Source organism: Emydura macquarii, unplaced genomic scaffold (genome assembly GCF_026122565.2).
Source record: "Emydura macquarii macquarii isolate MOO-44397 ecotype Brisbane River unplaced genomic scaffold, CSIRO-AGI_Emac_v2 contig_2676, whole genome shotgun sequence".
In the NCBI taxonomy this organism is placed as follows: domain Eukaryota; kingdom Metazoa; phylum Chordata; order Testudines; family Chelidae; genus Emydura; species Emydura macquarii.
In genome coordinates, this window is record NW_027132813.1 from 42,068,124 (window position 1) to 42,092,008 (window position 23,885).

At 42.1% G+C, this 23,885-nt stretch overlaps 1 protein-coding gene across 1 annotated transcript in view; it reads left to right on the top strand.

The window, feature by feature from the left end:
• The window catches only part of KIF16B (kinesin family member 16B), a 224,372-nt gene that overhangs the window by 121,243 nt on the left and 79,244 nt on the right, over window positions 1–23,885 (top strand). Inside the window, exons 18-19 of the mRNA XM_067565282.1 lie at window positions 20,598–20,651; window positions 21,754–23,112. Of these exons, the coding sequence (XP_067421383.1) occupies window positions 20,598–20,651; window positions 21,754–23,112 (1,413 nt within the window). The remainder of the gene's footprint in view (window positions 1–20,597; window positions 20,652–21,753; window positions 23,113–23,885) is intronic.

Genomic DNA, 23,885 nt, shown 5'->3' on the forward strand with positions numbered 1-23,885 from the left:
TTAATTAGTGTAGAAATGCTGGCTTCCTACAGGAGTTAGATCCTGCCCACCAAGAAGGCCCACTGAAAACTAATGACTGATTGTGAAACATCAAAGAACAAAGACTTCGTTAATTGCTCCCCCCCCACCCACAAAGAGGAGACATGCAGGTGGATTCACCCCATCATCTTGAACTCTGGGAGAAGGAAATAAATATCCCTGACAAGAAGGATCTTGTGCATCCCATCTCTATGCTGCTTGAACTCTGAGGGGTGAAGATTTCTAAATATAAGCAAGAGTTCCCCAATGCTTGGCCTGAGTTAGTCCTGAAGGACATACAAAGCTTGCACATTGCAGCTATTACTTTTCTATAATTTTTTGTAGCCTAAGAGTGTCATTCGTTTGTGTGTGAGTTTAATCTTGTAAATAACTCTCTTATTAACTAAGAAAAGAAATACATCTTCAGTTTATTATAGGATTAGCTACAAGTGTTGTCTTTGGTGAAAGATCTAGGGTGCAATTGACCTGGGGTAAGTGACTGGTCCTTTGGGACTGATAGTAGTAACCTGAATATTGTTGTGATATTTGGTGTAAGGAACCATCTGTCACAAAGGCAAGCTTGCCCACTTGGCAAGTTAGATCGGAGTAGCCGAGGACACTGTCTGTGACTCCACGTTAAGGCTGTTGTAGTGCGTGAGGAGTTCACACTTGATACTTGGGTGATGAAATCTAAGTATAGAGCTCACAATGAATTTGGGATTTGTGCTTTGCTTCTTACAGTCTGCCCTGAAATTGGTACTCATGCTTGTGGGCCCCTTGAGACAGCTTGACACTGGTGTATTCTTGTCAGGATTCACATGCCGCAGGTCAGTGGGGTTTATAGATCGTAAACCAGCACTGATAAAAGTGTAAACTTGATACTGAGAGCTCTAAAGATTAAGCATTAGTTACAATGAGTGAACCACAGTCATATGATGATCTTGACAGAAAAGAGTGTAATGGTTGTATAAGGAGAGGGGAATATCCCATAAAAAGAAAACTCCAGTTCAGGAACGGAGAGCTTTGCTCATAAATGCTGACCAGAGGGAAACTGAGAACCTTTCTGCCCCAGATGCCACAGAGGAAAACACAGTGGAACTGGCCTGATTTGAGTACTGGGCAGCCCACAAAGAATGTGAGCACCAGAGACTAATGGCAACAGATCAGGGAGCCGAAAGAAGCTAAGGAGAGAGCTCACAAAAGACGAATCGAAGCTGAGGACAGGCACACAAAAGACATATGGATCCTCACACATTTCAGCTCAGAGTACTGGAGCAGCAAATGGAGCTTCCCCAGCCCATGAATATACCCTCAGCACCAGGGAGTGGGAGCAAGTCTGCCCAATTAATAAAGAGACTAATTGCATTGAAGAGTACCTGTCCACCTTTGAAAGACTGTACGGGATGCACAATATCCCAGAGAATAAGAAGATGCGTATCCTCTTAACCAGATTAACTGGGAAAACCAGCTAAGTTTTTAAAGCTAGGGAGGAGGGTGATACTAAGGTGTATACGACATTTAACAAAAATGTACTACAAAGGTTTGATTACTTCTGAGACCTATCAATTGAAGTATAGAAATCTCCGAATGTTTGACAATATCACTCATATTGAATACATGCATAAAACTGCTGTTTGCCAGAAGCTGGGAATGGGCAACGGGATGGATCACTTGATGATTACCTGTTCTGTTCCTTCCCTTTGGAGCACCTGGCATTGGCCACTATCGGAAGACAGGATACTGGGCTAGATGGACCATTGGTCTGACCCGGTATGGCCATTCTTATGTGTAATTTTATGAGAAAATGGATAATGGGGGATAGGGGACTAACAGTAATTATGAAAAACTGTTTGATCTGATGGCCCAGGAACAATTGTTATGGGTAGTTACAGATGAGGCAACCATCTGTGAGAAAAAACCTTCCACAGTTTTAGAAGCTGCAGAAATTGCTGATGAATATGTTCAATCGAGGGCTTATGGGGGACTCAAATCCCAGAGGAAGGAAAATCCCCATGTCACCTAGAGGAAGAGGGAATTGGAAATAAACCTAAACCCAATTTTAAATAAGTAAATAAAAACCCACAACAAAAACCTGAGGGAGCCTAGATTTTAAAGCCCCCTATTAAAAGGGGAGGCAAGTAGTTAGCAATCACTTTGGGCCTCCTGGCCATATAAAGCCAAAATACCCTAAATTTAAGGTAACCCCATGACCCACATCCCTATCTGCCACAGTGAGTGTCGCTATCATTGCCCCAGAGGCAGCGTCAGAGGAGGTATTTTACCCAGTGAACTGTATTACGACTGAGTCTTGGGAAGGTAGAGAAGAATTTATTAAGAATGCTAGGTAAATGGCATAGATTGTAAGGACTGAAGGGACACAGTGTTCCAAGTCACTTTGGTTAAGGAAAGTTTTTGGTGTGGGAGGAAGGCAAACTTCCTGGTAAACGTTTAAATATTTTAGCTTTGTCTGAATTCTCTGTGACTGTATTTTTGGCTAAGGTCCACCTCGAATGCAAGGATTTTAAGGGTGATGTTTTAGGCATTAGGAATCTGCTTCCTGCTGATATTTTAATAGGTAATGATATTTTAGCCCTGTCTAGGCAGATTAATGTCATAACACACAGCCAGAAAGAGAGTAGCTCTGCTTTAGCTCCTTTGTCTTTGAACAGCAGGGAGGGCTGCAAGGGGGAGGGAAATGCCCTCGGTCCTTTGCTATCTGAAGGTAGCAGTTTGGTCTCAGAGGATGGGTTTGAAAATTGCATTTCTTTGCCAGAGTCCAGTCTTAACTTAAGAATCAAAAGGAGTTCATTGAGGCTCAACAGGCTGATCTTTCTCTGGACAAAGAGAGGGATGCAGCTCAAAATAACCAGGTAAGGGAAAGGTAGATTTTTTTTTTCTAGAAGGAAGTTTATTGTACAGAGAGGCTCCCATAGGGAAAAAGAGACATCCTAGTTAGATATCCTGAAAAGTACAGGACAGCATCACTGCAGTTAGCCCATGTTTGCCCATTTTGCTAGACACTTAGGTGTGGTGAGAACCTGTGACAGGCTTAAACAGAATTTCTATTGGCCTCACATGTTTGAGACAGTAAAAATTATTATATGAATTGTCTTATGTCAGAAGTGTAAGAGGTTAAAGGGACCCTGCCAGCTGTTGGCCACCATTAAGGAGTGTTTGCCAGAGTGTCTATGAATATTGTAGGGACTCTCTCCAAACCTTCCAGGAATGGAAATAAATAAATACTTGTGGTGGATTCTGTCATCAGCTACCCTGAAGCCACAGCTCTATATAATATAGTAGTGGGAACTATGACTACTGTCCTATTTACAGTTTTTAGCAGAGTAGATTTTCCCAGAGACCTCTTATCAAACCATGAAGCAAATTACATGTTTGTAGTTTTTCAAAAGGGAGTTGTGTGGAGTGAGTGCACAGAAACTAATGTTCTGATGGAAAGATTTAATGGGACATTGAAAGCTATGCTGAAAATGTGTGTTACCAAGCGTGAGAATGAGCCAGATGTGTTGCTCCCTTATTTGTTATTTGTGTACAGGAGTGTACCCGAGGCGTCCACCGGGTTCACCTCCTTTGATCTCCTTTATGGGAGATTTAATTTGAAGCTCTTGGAAGGGTAGTACAGAAGAGACAGGACAACCTGTAGAGAGTATGTCATTTGATTTAAAGAGAATTTAAAGGCTATTATGAATTTAGAGCATCAGAACCTTAAAAAAGAGTTAGGGGTCTCAGAAAGTTTGGTATGACAGGCTTGCTGAAGAAAGATTGTTTGACATAGATAATTTGGTATTAGCGTTGAATCCAGTAAGGAAGAACAAAATGCAAGATTGTTGGGAAGGACCTTTTGCGGTGACAGAGCGAATGAAGTCACTTATTATGTAAAAGAACCCCAGGATAGGTGAGCAGTGCAAACAGTACAGGTCAATAGATTGAAAGCTTACCGTAAAGGGAGACAGAAATGAATATGATCTGTTGTGCTGATGAAGGAATGTTTACTGCTCCGTTGATTGTTCAGGAACAGTAAGGAAGAGACTCCTCTAGGAAACACTGAGATTTGGGATGGTTTGAACCCAAGCTAAAAGCAGGAGATATTGGCCTTTTTGACTCTGTTTTCCAACCAGCCAGATTTAACTAACAAAATAGTGCATTCCATTGAAACTACAGGGCCCCACTCTACTCCAACAGAGCATAGTGTGCTAAAGGAAACATGCAAAAACAAATACAGGAGGAAGTGGAAAGCATGCTGGGGATGGGAGTGATTACTAAATCAAAAAGCCCCTGTGTGTCTCCTATTGTAATGGTACCATGAGATTTTATGTGGATTTTACATGCCATCACCCAGGGTGACCCTTACCCATGACCCGGATAGAGGGACCTGCTGAGATGTTCACAATTCATAAGCACACTGGATTTAGATTCTGATACCCAGGAAAAATCAGCTTTTAGAGTTGAATCTGGCATATATGAATTTAAGGTCATGCCTTAAAGGTCATGCCTTTTGAATGAATGAATGAATGCAGTGGCTACCTTTCAGAGGCTTGCCAATGAAGTCCTGCAGGGTTTATAGACCTTTGCCAAGGCCTCTGTAGATAACTTGGCTACTTTTAGTGACTCCTGGACATTGTACTAGAGGCTTGAAGACACCAACCTCACTGTCAAGGTCAGTGACTGTCAGTGAGGAGGACCCAGAGCAGGGTGCGCTTGGCCAGGCAGCAATGGTGTTTCTTGGCATAGCGCTGGCTGCCTGCAGTGCTGCTCCTCTGCAGCTGGGAACTCTGGATACATCTGGAGGACTTACGGGACCCAAGTCAAGCTGGAGCCTTATGCACACAGGAAAGCAATAAGGCTTGGACCATATGTCCTAGGTTAACAGGGCTCGGATCCTCCAATCCTGCAGGGTCTTGGGACCCTGGGATTGAGCCATAGGTTAGAACAATTGGTGTGTGGATGCAAGCGGGGTAGGCTCAAGCCCAGGCTTACTTTGCTGTGTGAATATACCCTATGCTTGAACTCTGAGGGGCAAAGATTTCTAAACCTGAACAAGAGTTCCTCAGTGCTTGGTCTGGGCTAGATCTGAAGGACACATAGAGTGTGCATGTTACAGCAGCTTCTATTACTTTTTGGAGCCTAAGACTGTTTTTGTGTGTGTATGTTTACCTGCTTTAATCTTGTAAAAAACTCTCATTTCTTTTCTTAGTTAATAAATCTTTAGTTAGTTTATTATAAGATTGGCTACAAGCGTTGTCTTTGGGGCGAGATCTAGGGTGCAGTTCACCTGGGATAAGGGACTGGTCCTTTGGGACTGATGATAAGCTGAATATTGTTGTGATTTAAGGTGTAAAGGACCATTTATCACAAAGGCAAGCTTGCCTGTGTGGCAGGATATTTCTTGAATTGGGAAGGGGAAGAGGAAAGATTAGGGGGAATTGAAGATGTATGGTAGAATCTCTTACTAGTCATGTCCACAGATACCTGCGTGCCTGTTTTTTTTTTTTTTTTTAATTATTATTATAGGCTACAGATGAATTTTTTGTGTAACCCTTAATTAAGTTATTAATATAATCCCATTGTTCTGTTCTCACTAGTTTTTGTGAACTGGCGTGTGGAAACAGATGTCTTTCCTTGCTTAATTTGTAAACAAAGATTATGTTTAAGGCTTTGATTAGATGGGAATGCCAGCCTGAATGAATAATTGCCACTTGTTGGTAAGTAACAAATTTAGGGTGTTCCATAGTCAATATTATATAGATATGGTGGTTTAAATTATAAAAACACACCAGCGTCCTTTCACAGTTAATCACCTATCTCTACTGTAGACACTTTAACAACACTGAGAATGATGTATGCCATACATAATGACATAGATTGTCTATGCAATACCAAGTTAGTTCTCGTATTCATAGATCTAGGATGATAATTCCCATGGATGACTGCTTTCACCCCTTCAAATCACTCCCACCTCAAAAAACTGCAGAGAAGAGATGGGTTCTGAAGTTTGCACTGCTGATTAACAGAGCCAGGCTGTGGGCGACATGTTCCATAATTGAGAAACTCCTTTGGAGAACACCTTGGTAGCAACCCCTTCTCCTTTAAGTTTACGAATCTCCAAATTGAGCAACTGTGCTGATTGCAGCTATGTTAATATCATTCAAGAAGAGGGGCAATGTTTTAGTTAATCTAGATCTAAACTATTGAGAGCCTTATAGCTTAAAACCAATGCCTTAAGAGAACAGTAGGTTGTTGGGCAGCCAGTAAAGCTTGCAGACCACTTGTGTTATTTGCTCTCCATAGGAAATGCTGTTTAACAAGCAAACTAATGCATGCAGCCCTGGCTTCAGTTTTCGTATGGTGTCAGTGTACAGTTTCAGGTACTGCAGTAGTGCAGTAATCTAATCTGGAGGTAACAAAGGGAGGATTACTGTAGCAAGGTCATCATGTCTGCTGGAGAGTTCATACTTGTCTAGCCAGGTGCAGATGGAAAAGAGTGCCCTTGGCTACAGCTATTTTCTTAGAATCCAGAAGAAACCAAAAATATAGAAAGTTTTCTTAATTATGAACCTTTATTACAAAAGGCAGCCACACTCCCTCATTCACAGGTGTGACCTGTCCGTGCCCAGGGTAGCCACCTGAGAATGCCAAGATCAGGACAGGCTGCAAAAGGAGAGCAGATTCTCCCAGTCCTGGTGGGTGACACTGAAGCCCGGCTTCCCAACCAGCCACGAACTGCTTCTGATTTCCCCACGCTGGTTATCAAGAAACCAGTCCACAAATGCCCACAGCGCCCTTTACTGCATTCCACTTCCTGGCTCCCAAATCAGCACTAGGTCCAGTAAAGAGATCAGTTACTTAAACTCTATGATCTTTATTAAAAAGGTCCCTTCTGACCCCAAGAGGTCAGCCACAGTACCAATTCAATATAAGTTTGGATCTTACCTAAAATACCACGCTGCCAGCCAATCCTTTAGTAATTAAAACTAAAGGTTTATTGTAAAAAGAAAGAAAGAAACCATAAGAGAAATGTTAAAAGATTAGAGCAATCACATACATACAAATAATTAAAAGTCCATATACGTCAGGTTTCTGGAAGAAATGTGGAGTTGCAGGCTTGTATGGTTCCCTCTGGTACACATCCAGTACCTGGATGGGTCTAAGTCCTTCGGTTCAGTTGCACAGTGAATTGATCCAGAGGTAGGTGTGTGTCTGCGCTGGACAGGAACATAGACAAAATGGATTCTCTGGTTTGATCTAATATACCCTCTGTCCCTGGCCATGTGGCCTGTGGAAAGTCACAAGAACTAAAATGGAGTCCAGAGTCACATGGGCCAATCCTGGTAACTCTTCAGGTGTGCCTTTAGTTTCTTCCAGGGTCCCTTGCCTCTGTGAGTGTCTTAATGGGCCATTAAGCGGGCTGTTGTCCTGCTGCCTCTCTGTCTGGGGTGTATCTCAGCCAGCCCAAACTGACATACAGAAATATCAAATACATCCATAACTTTCATTTCACATATAATACATGAACATAAGTATTATCATCTTACTCAGCACAATACATCCTATCTAACAGTACCTGACATAGTATATCTCACACGAATTATCATGATTCTGACATACTGATGTCACACAATATACTAAATGCCCCCCCACCCAAGCCAGCCCACATGACAACAGGTTTCTAATATAATCCTTACCAGTTATAGTGTGTGTAGTGAGGCAAAGTAGCCTCCCTCCAGTACAAAAGGGGTTAACTTCCCATGGGAGGCATAGCTAATCCTTCCCTGGCCTCCTCGCAGAAAGTGCAGAGGTGAGGCAGGGAGTATAAGACTAGGGCACTGTTGCCACTGGACCAGGGAAGGAGTCAGACATCCCTCCCAGAGAGCTGAGCCCTCAGCAAGGTGTAGGACTGGTCATGCAGAAGATCTACAACCCACTGCCCCAGGGGATGGAAGACCCCAGGGAGTGATTAGAGGAAGGGCCGCCTATGGGCAAAAGCCCAACGGTGATGGAGTGGCACCAGCAGATACTGGTAGGAAGTAGCTCAGGGAGACAAGACTTTGGTCCAGTTGTGCTGCCAGGATGCGAGGCAGCAACAGCCACTTTCCCGTGGCAGAATCCCCCACTACCATTAGGGCCCTGGGCTGGGACCCTGTGGAGCAGGGTGGGCCTGGATTCCATTACCCCACCCCATACTGGCTTGATGTGAAACTTTATGCCAAGATGTCTGAGTTGGTTGCTCGGCCCACACCCCAAAAGGGCCCAAGCCTGAGACTGATTGTTGCTTGCCCCAGCTAGGAGGCTGCAGGGCAAAGACTGTAATTGCTCAGCCCACGCTCAGGAGGCCTGAGTCCTAGACTATGGCTGTTCGCCCCAGCCAGGAGGTTGAGGCCATCGACTGTTTCATTGCTCAACCCCCACATCCTGAGGGGCTGGAGTCTTAGACTGTTGGTGTGTACCCCAACCAGGGATCGGGGTCCCTGCCAACGGGCAGTGTGCTGTGTCCTCCGCTGGGGATTGGAAGTGCTAATTGGGCAGTTGTGCGGATGCAAGTCAGGCCACCCCGATGAACTTGTACCCAGCCTACTGACTCCCCGCCACCTCTGGAAGGTTTCTCCTCAAAATGGAGGAACCCTACAGTGTGTGTCTGTACATGGTATTGCATGTACTCTGTACTAGGGTGTATAGATTCTGCCTATTCTGTGTAGCAGACTGGAAATTGAGGCACAATAATTAAATGTGAAGACTTTTATTGAAATAAATAAAGTGCAATAAGTACAGTAGCCATTGTTAATTATTTAGACATTTTATTTACTGTCCAGTTTTCAATATGCTGCAGTTTTTTGTGCATTGATAATGCATAATTATTACAAGCGAGGCTGATAATTTTGCCCCTTAGTGAGGCTCCACAACACTATAATAAGCAATAAGACCCTGTTTCATTTGCTTGTAGCTTTGTGAAACTCTAACTGTTTGGGCTGAAATTTTACGTGCTGATTAGAAACTATCAACCAAAACAGTTCAGCTGCTTATGAGAATTGGTTTGGAATAAATAAGTTGTTTTGCCCATTTAAAAAAAAATTGGAGACTTTTTTTCCCTTGAGACTCTGTAGAGCCCCCAGGATTTAGAGTAGTGACTTAAAATTTGGCAGAGAGGTGGCCTTGTGTCAGGATATTTCCTGTCTCAATATAATCTGCCCCAATTTGGCCAAGTTATAAACCTTTTGAAAAATCGTATTTCATATATGCTTAATAGAGACTTAGATTTTAGCAGTTAAAAACGCTAAAGATTCTGTCCATAGGTCTAGCCTGGTGCTGAGCAGGACTTTCTCTGCTATTGCAAATCTGAGCTGTTGTGGGCTAGGCTGGTACCAAGTCTGGGCACCATAACTGAGAACAGGGAGACTCTGTCTTGTGCTCTCGATGCCCTGCCATCTGGGCTCAGGACTGTGGTGGAGGCAGCTGCCAGATTGAAATGCAGAGGGGACAAGAACCAGACCTAGGGGGTTGGATATTGAGTAGATTAGGACGAGGAGCCTCAGGCAAGACAGAAACTGGAATTGGAGGCTGGTGAGAGAGTGAGAGGGAGGATGGAATTTGGGCCTGAGAGCTGGGGGAACCTTGTACTAGTTGAGCAAGGAGCCTGGGTTTGGGAACTGGGTAGGGGAGACTGTATCTGGTGGGGCATGATGGCTGGGGCTAGGGACTGAGGCAATAGCTAGGTGGGAGGCTGGGACTACGAAAAATGGGTCAGAGAGAAGTAGGTTGGGTGGGGTGGTGCACTGAAATTGGATGAGGAGTCTAGGGAGGGAGTCTTAGGACTCGGAGCCCATGGGAATGGGAAACATGAAGGGAAAGATGGGGAAGAGATGAGATGAGGAGTCAGGAAGGAGGTAACTGGGACAGGCTGAGTAAGAAGACTGGGGGCAAGGAGTTGGGATGGGGTAGGGATAAACGGGGTGGCTGGTCAAGGGCACTGGGTCTGGGAGTAGGGAGAAAACTGGGACAGGGTGTGAGGGGAATAACTGGGACAAGGAGTCCAGGGATGGAGGTTAGGACAGGCTTGTCAAGGAAGCTGGGTCTGAGATGAGAAGCATGAGGAGTGAAGATGGGAATTCTGCCAAGCGTAGGAGAATTGGACTTAGATAAGGAGCCAGCCTGGGAAAGAGACAGTATTGGGACAGGGTAAGTTCGGAGTGGGATGGAGCAGAAGGGGTCAAGCTTGCAGGTGACAAGCAGAATTATCTGTGCCTACTGGAGCACACTCCCTGCCATTCCCCATAACCAGCAATGGAACCAAGGATCCTGAGTCTCTCAGTTCCTCTGCTGTCAGCAAATACCTGCAATACCTACTGGCAAAGTATATATCTCATCCCCCTCTAGTTCTGCTCCACACAAAGGATGACAACCTACTACTGCTTTCATTTACTCCATTAGCTCAAGCATGTAGTGGATTTAAAGGTTCTGATCCTGCTGATGATCCTTGTGCATGTCTGTATGATGCCACGCAATGTATTTGTTTGGTTTTCAGTTTGCTTTTTTAAAAACCTAGAAAACTGTACACAAACTGTTAAAAGAACATTATTAAGTTTGTAAATCAAGCACTCAAAGTTAGGAAATTCCAGAATTAAGGTTGCCTAGGAATAATATATGTGATTGTGTAATTAAAGCATACACATAATGCATATGCAAAAGGAGGCCAAATTAAGGTTGCACAGAAAGCCGTTAATTCTGTTTTCTCATTTCCTTGACTTCGCAAGCTTAATTTTTTCAAGTTTTTTTCTGTATAAAATGTATGCTTACTCTGTTTATGCAAACTTCAGTTCTGCACCACAGTTATGAGACTTGATTTGATTCTACTGCAAAATCCATCATCACAGACTCAGCATTGATAAGGTGATATGGCGTTTATGAAATTGACAGGGTGAAGAACATCCAATAGCCCTCCATCTGAGAGAGTCATCCTGTTTGAAAATATATCTGCATGCCTGTAAGGCCCATTCACACACATGTGAAAGCTAATTAGCCTTATTGTTGATCAAGCATTGTATGATGATTTGCAACTGGGATTATCTACTGTAGTTCCTTCCTATACACTTATCACAATTTAATATTGATGCTAATGGGAAGACTATAGAGAAGATGCAGCATCAAAAAAATGTCAGTGTAAGTTAATGGAACTCATGTCATGAGGTCAGTGTCCAAAAACATTTCCAATCTAGACATATCGTGTTCTGATGTCAGGATGAGATTGTCATTTTAGGTTATCTTTGATTTAAATGGGCACTTTCAAAATGAATATTGTATAGTTAAAATATTTTTATAAATTCTTACCCTCCCTTGTGCTCTTTTTCCCTTTAGTCTTCTCAGCTTGCAGAGTAAGATTATCCCTGAAGATCAAATATATCATGTCCTTGGTTGTCCCCTCGGCTGCAATTATTTTTTGCCCCTCTTCAGGACCTAGAGGCACGTTTTCATTTCTCACATCCATATATTTAGGATACTTTGCGTTTTCAAGGCCCTTGCAAGTTACAGCTGAACAGGCAGAGAGACATCAATATTAATTTAAGAATCAAAACTTCCCTTATCGCCTGTATTATGCCTTCATCTATCCAGTTCTAACAGTCATTTTCAGAAGAAATGAGTATTAAAAATTCACATTAATAGCTAAAATAAAACATTATTTTAATTTAGAAGACTTCCAAACTTTTTATGTTGTAAAGGTGCAGTTAGTTTGTAGCACAATACATTTGCATTTGGGAATACATTTCCAAAGCAGCATGTAGAAGATATAGAAGTACAAATCAGTGAGAGATGAAATTCTCGGTGAGTTCATAAATGCAGTTCATATTAACATTTAAAAGTTTGAAATTTTATATGTATCCAAATCTCTCTTGTGTCTACCCCAATATCTGGACCAGGGTGGTTTGAAGTGGTCCTTTGCCTTCCATCTTCGACACAAGGCCTGTTACTTTCTTGGTTCCTCTCTTAGTTCAGCAATACATAACGTAAGAGCCGGTGGCTAACTTTGCAGTTTCTATATATTGCAGTAAACCCCTTCTAAGGTCTGGTGTCTTGGGCAATCAATGGCAGAGAGCCTGTGGGTTTCTGTTTTCATTTCTGTGATAGCTGATAAGTTACAGTTGCTTATTGCTAGCTCCACTGATGAAGTTGGGTTCCTATTTCTGAAAGCCATTTGGAGGTCATGCCCTTCTCTCTGTAAAGTTATCTGTGCTGTGTGACGTTCCATTTTAAGACTATATTGCTTTCTCTTGGATTCTGTTTAAAGCAGCAAGTCCTTTTCTTTTTACAAAAACATTTGGATTCTAATAAAACTTGTAATGACCTGAAGGCGATCTTAAAACATTTTGTTCTTCTTCGAGTGATTGCTCATGTCCATTCCACTATAGGTGAGCGCACGCCACCGTGCATGGTTCCTGGAACTTTTTTCCCCTTAGCAGATCCCGTAGGGCTGGCTCTGGTGCCCCCTGGAGTCCCGCGCGCATGTCGCGGTATATGGGACACTGCAGGTCCTACGGCCCCTCAGGTTCTTTCTGCCTGTGAAGGTTTCTGGAACTAGCCTTGCTCTCTGCAAGTACCATTCCCCATTGTTTGAACTCTTTGTTATTCGTAGTCCTTTAGTTAGCCTTAAGTAGTTGTTACGTAGTGTTCAGTTTAATTAGATTAGAAGCCCCTGAGGGGCTTAGAGTGGCCGGGCTATGCCCCGGTCACCTGTATTTAAGCCCTGTGCCTTCTGCGAGAAGGCTTTCCCGCTCAGTGCCCCTGCAATCGGTGCCTTAAGTGCCTGGGGGAAGAGGACAGGAAAGACAAATGTAAAATATGCAGGGCTTTTAAACCGTGGACCCAGAAGGACCGGGAGATTCGGTTAAAAGCCCTGCTAATGAAGGCAGTGCTCCACCTGGCGTCTGAGCCGTCCTAATCTACCTCGGTGCTGAGCGTATCCTCAGTGCAGAGCGCACCACCGGCACCAACATTGACACCAAGTGACATCGCCAGTGCCGAAGAAGAAGAGGCAGTGCACGGAGCGCGGACACTCCTCAGTGATGCTGGTAAGGGCAGGGTCGAGTGTGGAGATGCAGCAAGTATGGCCCGTCGAGTCTTTTCTGGTGCCGGCATCTTCGGGCAGGGAGCCTCCCCGGACTCCTGGGAACGGGAGAGTGCCCCTGACAGTGCCATCAATACCAGAGGATTTTCAGACGGCAAGAGCCTTGCTGATCTTGCCTACGCCACCTCTGCGCCCCCTCTGCTGAGGCAGAAAGGGCCAGTGTCCTGGGGCAAACCTGCGCTGGGTCCCCCTGAAGGGCGGTGGAGACCCCTGGTAAGGGTGAAAAGGTCTCCTGCCGGACAGCCACCCCTAGCAGTCACTCCAGGTCGGCGGCATCGAGCCGGTCTGCATCAACTCAGGACGAGTCCCCATCTCGGCACCAAAGTTGATACTGGAGATAGCGCAGACCAGAAGGCGGCACCGGTCGAGGTCCGCCAGGCAGCGCTTGGACAGCTCCAGTTCCCAATCCCCAGCACCAAGGAGTGGCGCAGAACCCAGTTGCCCTCAAAGGATCTGGCACTGCGGAGTCCCTGACGTAGAACCCAGTCACCGGAGTCTGGTTCGGCACTGCGAAGCTCCGAGCAGCACCAATCCCAATCAACGAAGGGCAAATGGCACCATAAGTTGTCGGTGCCGAGACGGCATTCAAATACATTGAACTCTTCGGAGCGCGCCTCCGTTCGCCGGCACCGATCATGGAGACGGAGGCAGTCCTTGTCGTCCTCCAAGTTGGAGGCGTTGAAAGGGCGGTTCCTGCCACGGAGCAGCACCAGGGACCGAGGGAGGGCTCGGCACCGCCACTCCAGTGGCTCGGGATCCCGTAAGTGGGGCAGTCGTTGGGACAGCCGTAAGGACAGCCGACGACCCCACGAGGTGCCACAGCCGGTGGTGCAGCCAGCTGTTGGTTGGCCACAGGGTCAGTGACCGCAGCAATAGCTTTATTGGGCCCCACGGGTCATCCAGATGGGACCGGAGCCACAGTCCATCCTATCATCGAGGGTTCAATCTGCACCTCCAGCACTGGACAAAACCCGCAGACACCATTCCTCAGATGAGGAATCAGACCCCATGGAGGGACCCTCCATGGGTGCACCGATCGCCAAGCAGGGGAACAGCCACAGGTCGCACCTTGGCAGTCCTCCTCCTCCCCGGACGAGGCAGTCTCCAGGGACCACATGGCACCACTGGAAGATTTCAGGATGCACCAGGAGCTGCTTAAGAGGGTGGCCTCTAACTTAGGGCTGGAGGTTAAAGAGTTAGAGGAGGACGAGGATACCCTCTTCAATGTGCTGGGGGCAGCTGCCCCAGCCAAGGGTGGCTCTCCCAGTCCATGACAGGGTCCTCAAAATTGTCAAGGCTCTGTGGCAGACCCCCTCCTCGGTCGCCCCCACATCGAGAAAAAGTATTATGTCCCAGCCGAGGGGTTCAAGTATCTATTCACCCACCTGGCCCCGGGAACCCTGGTAATTGACGCGGCCAACCAGTGGGACAGGCAAGGTCAACCAGGGTCCACTCCCAAAAACAAGGACAACGAAAAACTACACTTGTTTGGGAGGAAGGTTTATTTGACAGCAGCCCTGCAGTTCAGGATTGCCAACCACCAGGCCTTACTGGGCAGGTACAATTTTAATTTATGGGACTCACTCAGACACTTTCCTGAGGCCCTGCCCCAGGACTAGGCCACAGACTTTGCCACTGTCCTGGATGAAGGAATCACAGTGGCTAGGGTGGAGCTACAGACGTCCAGTGACTCTGCAGACTCGGTGGGTAGGGCCATGGCCTCTGCCAGTGCCATGAGACGGTGCTCGTGGCTGCAGTCCTCGGGGCTGTCGCAAGTCCATTCAGGACCTCCCCTTTGATGAGTCGGGCCTGTTTTCGGATCGGACCAATGCGAAGCTGCACGGTCTTAAGGACTCCAGGGTCATGCTTCGCTCCCTGGGCCCGTACACGCCCCAAGCTTCCAGGCGGCAGTCATGGCCCCAGGCGCAGCAGCAACCAAGGCCTCCACCTAGGCCCTTCCAGCCCTACAGTAGCAGAGATAGAAATAGGGGGGTTTAGAAGGTGAAATCAGCCCCCTAGCTCATCCTCAGCCCCCAGCAGGGGTTCCCCAAGGGTCAAGTAATCGGAAGAGGCAATTTTGATGGTGCACCCGAGAGTGGCACCTCTACAGACCCCCTGGATCTGCCACGCTCCTTCCTAGACAGATTAAGGCCCTTCTACGCCAAATGGGCAAACATTACGTTGGATCGTTGGGTCCTCGGGATAGTCCTTCGGAACTATGTCCTACAATTTACATCTTACCCCGAAGAGAATACAAAAGGGGAATGGGATGCAATATACAGAGAAGATGTGAAAGAGAGTAGGAAGACTATTAAAATGGGGAATTACTTCCATTGCCTAAGTGAACAGAAAAGATGAAAAATGTAAATTGCTATTTTTTTAAATCATAAGGCTTCGTACTTGTCGACATTTCAGCTATTTATCTGCTCAAGAATTCAGTACATTGGCATGACATTTCATGTATTAGCATTGATACTGTAGCAAAATTAGACAATACAAACCGAAGGTGCAAAACGGGTAACTATAGCAAATTTGGTGCATTATTATGAAGGCAATTGTCATCTAGCTGAAGATATATTTTGGTGTTAATGATTAACATAACAGTGAATGTATTGTTTACATTTAAAACTGAGAATCACCATATTGCATTATAAAAAAAACTCCTTCAAATTAGTTTTTTCTGCAGCAATCAGGACTTTATCCAGGTTTACTAGAATGACAGTAATGTAGTCTGAATTAGTGGTTACTATTAAAAAGTTCAACATTTGCCAACAGTGTTACCTGAGACAGATTAATCCATCCATAAAATAGGCTATAAGTGCATTATCCCAGATACTGCTGTGTGATAACTGTTGCTAGATGTTTGCCGATTACTGGAAATTGCTATACTTTCTGATTTTTTTCCTATATAAACGAGTCTTTCTCTTTGCTGTTTTCACACATTGAGAATTTTGCATGCCTCATAAAGAAGATAACCTTTTGTATAACAATGCAGTTCTTAGGAATCTCTTAGGGATTCTTTTTGTTCAGTTATGATGCCTTCATGCAGGACTGGTTTTACTTTTGTTGTTGTTCTACAAAATGTAGTGCCATATTAAATAAAATTTTGGTTTAACATCCAAAATATTTTGTTCTGCTTATTCCCACCCTCTGTCTCTAATCCAATGTCATTCAACACTACTTCAGCTAATAAGCTTTGGATAAAACAGAGCTTTTGCTCATAGATTTATGTTGAAGATTTCATTTGTGAATCTTGTGTAAGTTTTACATTTTACTATCACTCTAAAACCACTTATAGGAAACCATGGTCTTGTAATAGATTCAGCTTTTTTTTATTAACCATATAAATTAGGATGCTAAACTAGTATTGCAACATCATTGTAGTCTTGCCAGGACTTAGTTTTACCTAGCTAGAGTAACAATGCATTTTGTTGTGTTGCCTAAATTAAGCTATTGGAGTATTGTGCTAGTAGAATTGCCTTTATTTACTCTGCAGCATGTCTGCAATGTAAGTACTCATCTAGTATATAATATACTGTAAGTCTTATTTTTTTGAGGGATAATGGTGTTCATTTAACGTCAAATAAATCAGATTAAATTCCAGGATTGGATTAAATTGCGGGAATTGTGCGAAAGAACAAAGGGCAGCTTCTAATCTTTATTGTCTATTTTTTATTTAAAAGTTATTGTAGAATTTCTTCATTTTTTAAAACATTTTTATGATACTATTCATGAATTTAATAACTAATGTATGTTGAGGAAATGAAAGGATTTTTTCACCGAAGAAGAAAAATGAAAAAAAGCAAGTTACTGTGCCTATGCTTGTAAAATTGACATTGACGTGAAACTTATATGATGGTAGTGGTGAAATTTATTTTCTTTTTTTAAATATACATTTTATGCATTTTAAGCTGATTTTAGTCATTTAGTTTCACCTAACACACTCCAAATGTTACTGACAAATAGAGGAGGTAGAAACAAACAGCTATAAATCATTCAAACTTCAACTGACCTTTTTGTTGGCCTCTCTTGGGAAATTAAAAGAGCCAGAGCATTTTTGAAGAGCTCTGAGGGAAAAAGCTTTTCCTCTGATGGATTGCTGAGTTGATGGTTTGGAATGCTATAGTACTCTTTTATCCTCAACCATTGATGAGGTGGCCACCATACACTCCCTTCCCTGGCTTTGGCCTCAGAATCATCCTGGTTCGCAAATGGCCTGCAAATACTGAAAGAGGAAGGAGTCTACGAAAGCTAGAACGATGATGGAGGTCTCAGAGGGAAACTGTGATCAACTCACAAAGAATTTAAAACCTCTTATGCAGTAGTTGTGTGGGAAGGCAAGTCGAGGTTCTTTGTCTCTAGGATGGCTTTTGCGAAGTCTCAATCGGTTTTGTTTTGGGTTGGAGACACCTTGGTGAATCCTGATTTGTGTACTTCTTGTTGAAAGGAAATTGTTTTATGGTGAAACTGCACTCTGATTCAGGCCAAACTTTCTGCATCTTTATCATGAGGAGACAAATGCTACATCATCTCTGCTTGAGTTTTAATCAGTGGCATTTTGAAGTACTGGAGATGTTGGGAGAACATGAAATCATGTTTTAACTTGTTGGTGAAGGCAAGCAGGGAAATGCTGACCCTTTTATTGATGGAAATTGTCAATATTCCCTTTTGAGAGGAGCTGGCAACCTGATGCATTTAAGAGTCTTTAGTATGTTCTGTGCTCAAGAAACCATCACAACTCCTTGTGGTAAGGATTGCTGACAAGTTTGTGGCAATAAGTCACAGTAGCTAGATGTCTCAGAATTCTCTGACTTTTGTCAATCTGGTTACTATTACGTCGTGATAACTGAAACTCAGAGGCCAGATCTTCAGCTGGTTTAAATCAGCCTAGCTCCATTGAAATCACCAATAAACCAGTTCACATCTGGCCCCAAGTATTCATGCTGGAATTAGATCTGTTAGTTATCTTTGATACCATTAACGATGCATGCTGATATGCTTTTGATCTTGGTAAGAGTTGATAGTACTGCTTTAAAAATGGACTCGTTCCAAAGAGAAACTGCTCTTCTTCCTGTAGGCTGCTCATGTATGACATTTCGTAAATGTTCACTTTTGTCCTCCATCTTGAATAATATGTATATGAGTCCACTAATAAAGAAGCATATAGAGTTGGGTTGTTTTTTTAGTATGCAGTATACTAGCTGTATGTGTTTCTTCTGACCCAGACAGTGCAGTTGAGTTTCTTTCCCAATTGTCAGGTTGAGGTGTGAGTGTGGATAAGAGTTAACTATCTCAGGTTCAGTCCTGTTAAAACAGAGGTGATATGGAGGAAAGCAGTGAGAAATACGACAAATTGATAGCTGTCCCTGTCTGTCAGACTGCTTTCCGACAATCCACAATCTGATAGTCTGTTGAGATTCCCAATTCTTGTTGGATGGTCATCTTTCATTGGTACCCACGGCAGCTTTTCCACTTCCATTTTTCAAAGAGGTTGCATCCTTTTTTTCTGTTAGACTCCACTGTTTTAATTCATGCTTTTTATAACCTTGACACTAAGCTACAGTATTGTGCTGTATTTAAGTTTATTTCTTAACCCGATTTCTGAGCTAAAGCAAGTGAAGAATATGGCAACGTGCCTGATAAGTGACGTTTCCCATCGGGACCATATTCAGCCAGTGTTTCATGATCTGCTCCGGCTTCTTATGTTTCTGGAAAGAGTTATGCGTGTTGGCATTGACTTAAAAAGTGCTAAATACCTTAGGGTCTGTCTTCTGGAGAGACCTCTTTTCTTCCTGTACCATACTACTGAAGTTGAGATCAGCAGAGGCACACTAGCTAGACATGCCTTTGATGTGAATATGAGTGGATTATTGGCAGGATATTCTATGTGAAGGCTCTATTCCTTAGGAATGTGTTCCTCATCTTGGTCTACAGTAACTCAAACCTGTTGACATTTAGGGCATTCTCATCCTCTTTAATGGAACTTTTGAGGATGAGGGATGATACCTAGGGAAGGTGGGAATTGTTACAATTTGTTTCACAGTTACTAAAGTTATGTTTATGGAGTGTTGTGTGGTTGATTGTTGATTTGTACTGTATTTAACTGATTGACAGAGGTGCCTAGAATACAAGAAATTCAGTTTTTTAGCTTTTTATTTAAATATAAATAGTAACTGTTGCCGTATATTTTATCTTCCAGGTGTACCTGCTCCATACAGTGCCTCTTTTCCCTTTCTGTTGTGGACAATTGTACTATTTGTAGAAAGTAATATTAAATACTAACAGCATATTATATATTTATACTAATACTTTTCAACCGAGTCCTTAATTAGAAAATATTTCTTCTAAAAATGTAGGTGATGACCCTTGGCATAAGTCTTTTACCCAATATTTGATGTCATTTTATTTAGATTCAAATAGTAAAAAAAGAAACTTCTGTTTAAGAACTTTAGGCACCTGACACTTCTAGTGTTACATAATATTCACAGCAGCGTTGAAAAAATATCCATAACATGTTCAATTATCCAAAACCCTATTAATCCAAATAATTTGATGCCCTGAAATGGGTTTGTACCATGTTTCATTTTATGTCTGCCTGATGTTCTTTTTGTTAGCTATATTATAACCACTGAATTACAACGATTATTTGCTTATTCAGAGAAAAAAATAGCTTTCATGCTCAATTTAGGTCCTTTTGAAATTCAGATACCTTTACCTCTGTCAAATTTGTGCCCAGTTAGTAAGCCACAGGAACATGATAGTTGAATAACAATCATTGGCATATGAAAAGCATGCTTAGGAAAAATAACTGTTTAATTTATGTGACTAGCTGTTTAATTTAGAGTTACAATGTGGTTGACTGTTGCTTGAAATATATGAACCTAACAAATGTAACTTCTCATAAAACAAAGCTAATGGCATGTATGTTTGTTTTTTTTTAAAAGCTAATTTTGTAGATAGGTTGTTGACTTTAAAATATTCTTCACTGCTTTTCTCTTGACGTTTTTTCTATCAGTTCCTTTCTTAATTGATCACTTTGTTTCTCTCTACCTCCTGTGGCAGTCTATTCCCTGTAAAAGGACCAATCTGTCTAAGGTAGAGAAACTCAATTTCTATATATTGATTGCCATGTCTGCATATAGTTAACTTGCAGAGGCTGTGCTAATCATTTATCTGTCTTGTTTAACTTTACTATTTAAATAGTTTTTTCCAAGAACTTGGTTTACTTTTCAGCTTCCATACAAGTGCCCAGCAGCATAGAATCTAATTGGAGGCCATATTTAAGGAAATGTTTTGAGTTATTGGAGCATATTAAGCTATTGTAAAAGTTGTCAATCCACAATATTAATGTAAACTTTTAAAATAGACACCATGAATTAAAATGTACCATGCTTTATTTCTGTTCTGTAATTTTCAAGAAATGACACTCCTTTTCCCCATATTTTTTAATTAGACTAGAATTTGAGAGACAACAACGAGAGGAACTGGAAAAATTAGAAAGTAAAAGGTAACTTCTCTCCACTTCTCATCTGAAGTATTTATGTCCCCATAATCTCAGTGTCTGAGTGCCTCATAATCTTTAATGAATTTATCTTCAGAACATCCCTGTGGAGCAGGTAAGTACTGTTATCTCCATTTTATACATGGGAAACTGAGAGGCAAAATGACTTGCCCAACGTCACGCAGGAAGTCCAGGGAACTGAAGCCCAAGCTCTAAATTAGTGCCCTAACCACTTGAACATCCTTCCTCACTGTAGATGAGTTTTCTTTTGTTCTCTTTTTTTTGCCTGAGTTTGATTATTTTACTTATTCAAGGTCAAGTGATTGGCTGTACGATGTCCTTACGTTATCTTCAGACCACTGCACTAGGTAGACGTGTAGCATGGTTTTTTCTACACTTTCTCATAATTAATTTTTAAAGACCCCACCCACCCCTGAAGAGACTGTGAGAAGGATTATATTTTGTATAAGGAAGAGAAGATAATTTGTCTCTAGGAGACAACAGCTATTCTCACACTTCCAGCCAAATGTGCCAGTTCAGGAGAAGGTTCCCCAAAAGAGTTAAATTTGATGGGTTAAAACAGTTGGAGTATGTGCATTTTTCAATCTAATCATTGTGTTCATGCCTGAATCTTATTCTGCAGTGCAGGCATGCAGTATGTATTCAATGAATATTATTGTATTGGACAGAGTCATTATGGTTTAAGCATGTAGTTCTTCTATTAACATGAATTGACTTTATGTAATTTCATATACCTACAACTTAAAGATAATTTAATGATAGTTTAATATATTTCAATACTGTAGTGTTATCTGCTTGTCAGGTAAAGCTTTGCTTAAAGTAATTTGGATGTGATAACTGTTTCTCTCCAGAAACTGAGTTAAATACAAGCCACTAAATTATGAAGACATGTTCCTAACACAACGCAAATAAAAAATGACTGAAATAAAATAGACGCTTTAAATTAAACAATTCAAGCTGGTATGTGTTTTTAGATCCTCTTCCAAATCCTGTTAACTTTTAGAAAAATATTGGCTAAATTAGGGAAAGGGAAGGAACATTTTGAAGGTATTAATCTGATATACATATTGTACATATTTTATCTTAGGAAACTGATAGAAGAAATGGAAGAAAAACAAAAATCTGACAAGGCAGAACTAGAAAGAATGCAGCAAGAGGTGGAGTCACAGCGGAAAGAAACAGAAATAGTACAGCTGGAAATCAGAAAACAGGAAGAGAGCCTGAAACGGCGAAGTGTTCACATTGAAAGCAGATTAAAAGACTTGCTGGCCGAAAAAGAGAAGTTTGAAGAAGAAAGATTACGGGAACAGCAGGAGATAGAACTTCAGAAAAAGAAACAACAGGAAGATATTTTTGCTCGCGTTAAAGAAGAACTGCAACGCTTGCAAGAACTTAATCATAATGAAAAAGTTGAGAAAATGCAGATTTTCAGAGAACTGGAAAAACTTAAAAAGGAAAAAGATGAACAGTATATCAAGCTGGAATTAGAAAAAAAGAGGCTTGAAGAACAAGAAAGGGAGCAGGTGTTGCAAGTTGCTCACCTAGAAGGACAGCTTCGAGAGAAACAGGTCATGATACAGCTACTCAAAAGAGGGGATGTGCAAAGGGTTGAAGAAGAGAAAAGAGAACTTGAAGATATTAGAGAATCTCTCTTGAAAGTCAAGGAAGCCAGATCTGAAGGTGATGAAGACTGTGAAGAATTAGAAAAAACTCAGCATAATTTCATAGATTTTAAAAGAAAGCAATTAGAACAGTTAACTATTTTGGAGAAAGACTTAGTTCAACAAAGGGATCATCTAGAAAAGGAAGTAGCAGATGAACATGAAACTCTGGATCGTTTAAAATACGCGCACAAAGAACACTTACACCTCCTCAAAAAAGATGATGAAAATGTTGTGGATGCTGCATTGATGGTTGAAGAATTTGACAAGATAAAGCCAGCAGAATACAGGCTACGGTATAAAGAGCGCCAGCTTCAATACCTCATGCATAATCACTTGCCTGCTTTGTTGGAAGAAAAACAGAGAGCTTCTGAAGTCCTTGATAGAGGGCTGCTAGGGTTAGACAATACACTTTATCAAATTGAGAAAGAAATGGAAGAAAAAGAAGAACAACTTGCACAATATAGAGCCAGCACTGACCAGCTGCAGCAGCTCCAAGAAACATTTGAATTTACAGCCAACATAGCTCGTCAGGAGGAAAAAGTTCGGAAAAAGGAAAAAGAAATTCTCAAATCAAGGGAAAAACAACAGAGAGAGGCAATGGAGCAAGCTGTAGCTAAGTTGGAAAGGAAACACTCTGCTTTGCAGCGTCGTTCAACAATAGACCTTGAAATTGAAGAGCAAAAACAAAAACTTGCAATTCTGAACAGCAGCTGCAGTGAACAGGCAGGTCTGCAGGCTAGTCTAGAAGCTGAACAAAAAGCCTTGGAACAGGATAGAGAATGGTGAGCATTATGGGTAACATCAATTTAATAGACTCTATATACAAAGAAGAAGTGTGTATTGCCTATATTTTAGATTGTAGAAAAGAGAATTCTGTTTTCTGGTATTCCGGTTCCACAGTGCACTTAAAGTAGTTGTCCCCATAAGTGAGAGTGTGTAGTTCTGAACTCTTTCTAAAGACTATATTTCTTGCCTTTCAATTAAGTTCTGGCCAGCTACTTATCCCATCTCCATCAGCAAAGTATTTATGTCCATTGTCACAGTATTTAAGTTCATTATTTGGACATGTTTTTTCCTATCCAGAAAGCTCAGCTGAGCAAGATGCCAACCACGCGTACTATATTGATATAGAAACAATTCTCATAAGTGGTTTAGGTGCATGCACAGATGTTGCTTTCCATCTTTAAAAATAATTAGAAGTCATGTTAAATAAAATAAAAATGAAGGAAGGGGTCATAATATTGAGTATCTCATCTCAATCAGATAGAGCATAGCTTTTGGTGGCACTGATCAAAGGCTACCTAGTCATTGTCACTGAAAATTAGAGAATAGTCAGAAAGCATCTAGTTATCATGACACAAAGTAAAATGATAAAATAGTTGGGAACTCACATGCATGGTAAACTGCAAACAGTATTTCTTTGGTAGTGTTTAACGTCTTTGTACATACCTTTTTTGTTTTAAAAGTAAACGGACATGGTATTTAATGCTTAATAATTTGCTATAGAACTAAAATAAAAAATTAAGCTGCTGTTGGAAACACCCTAATGAAAGAT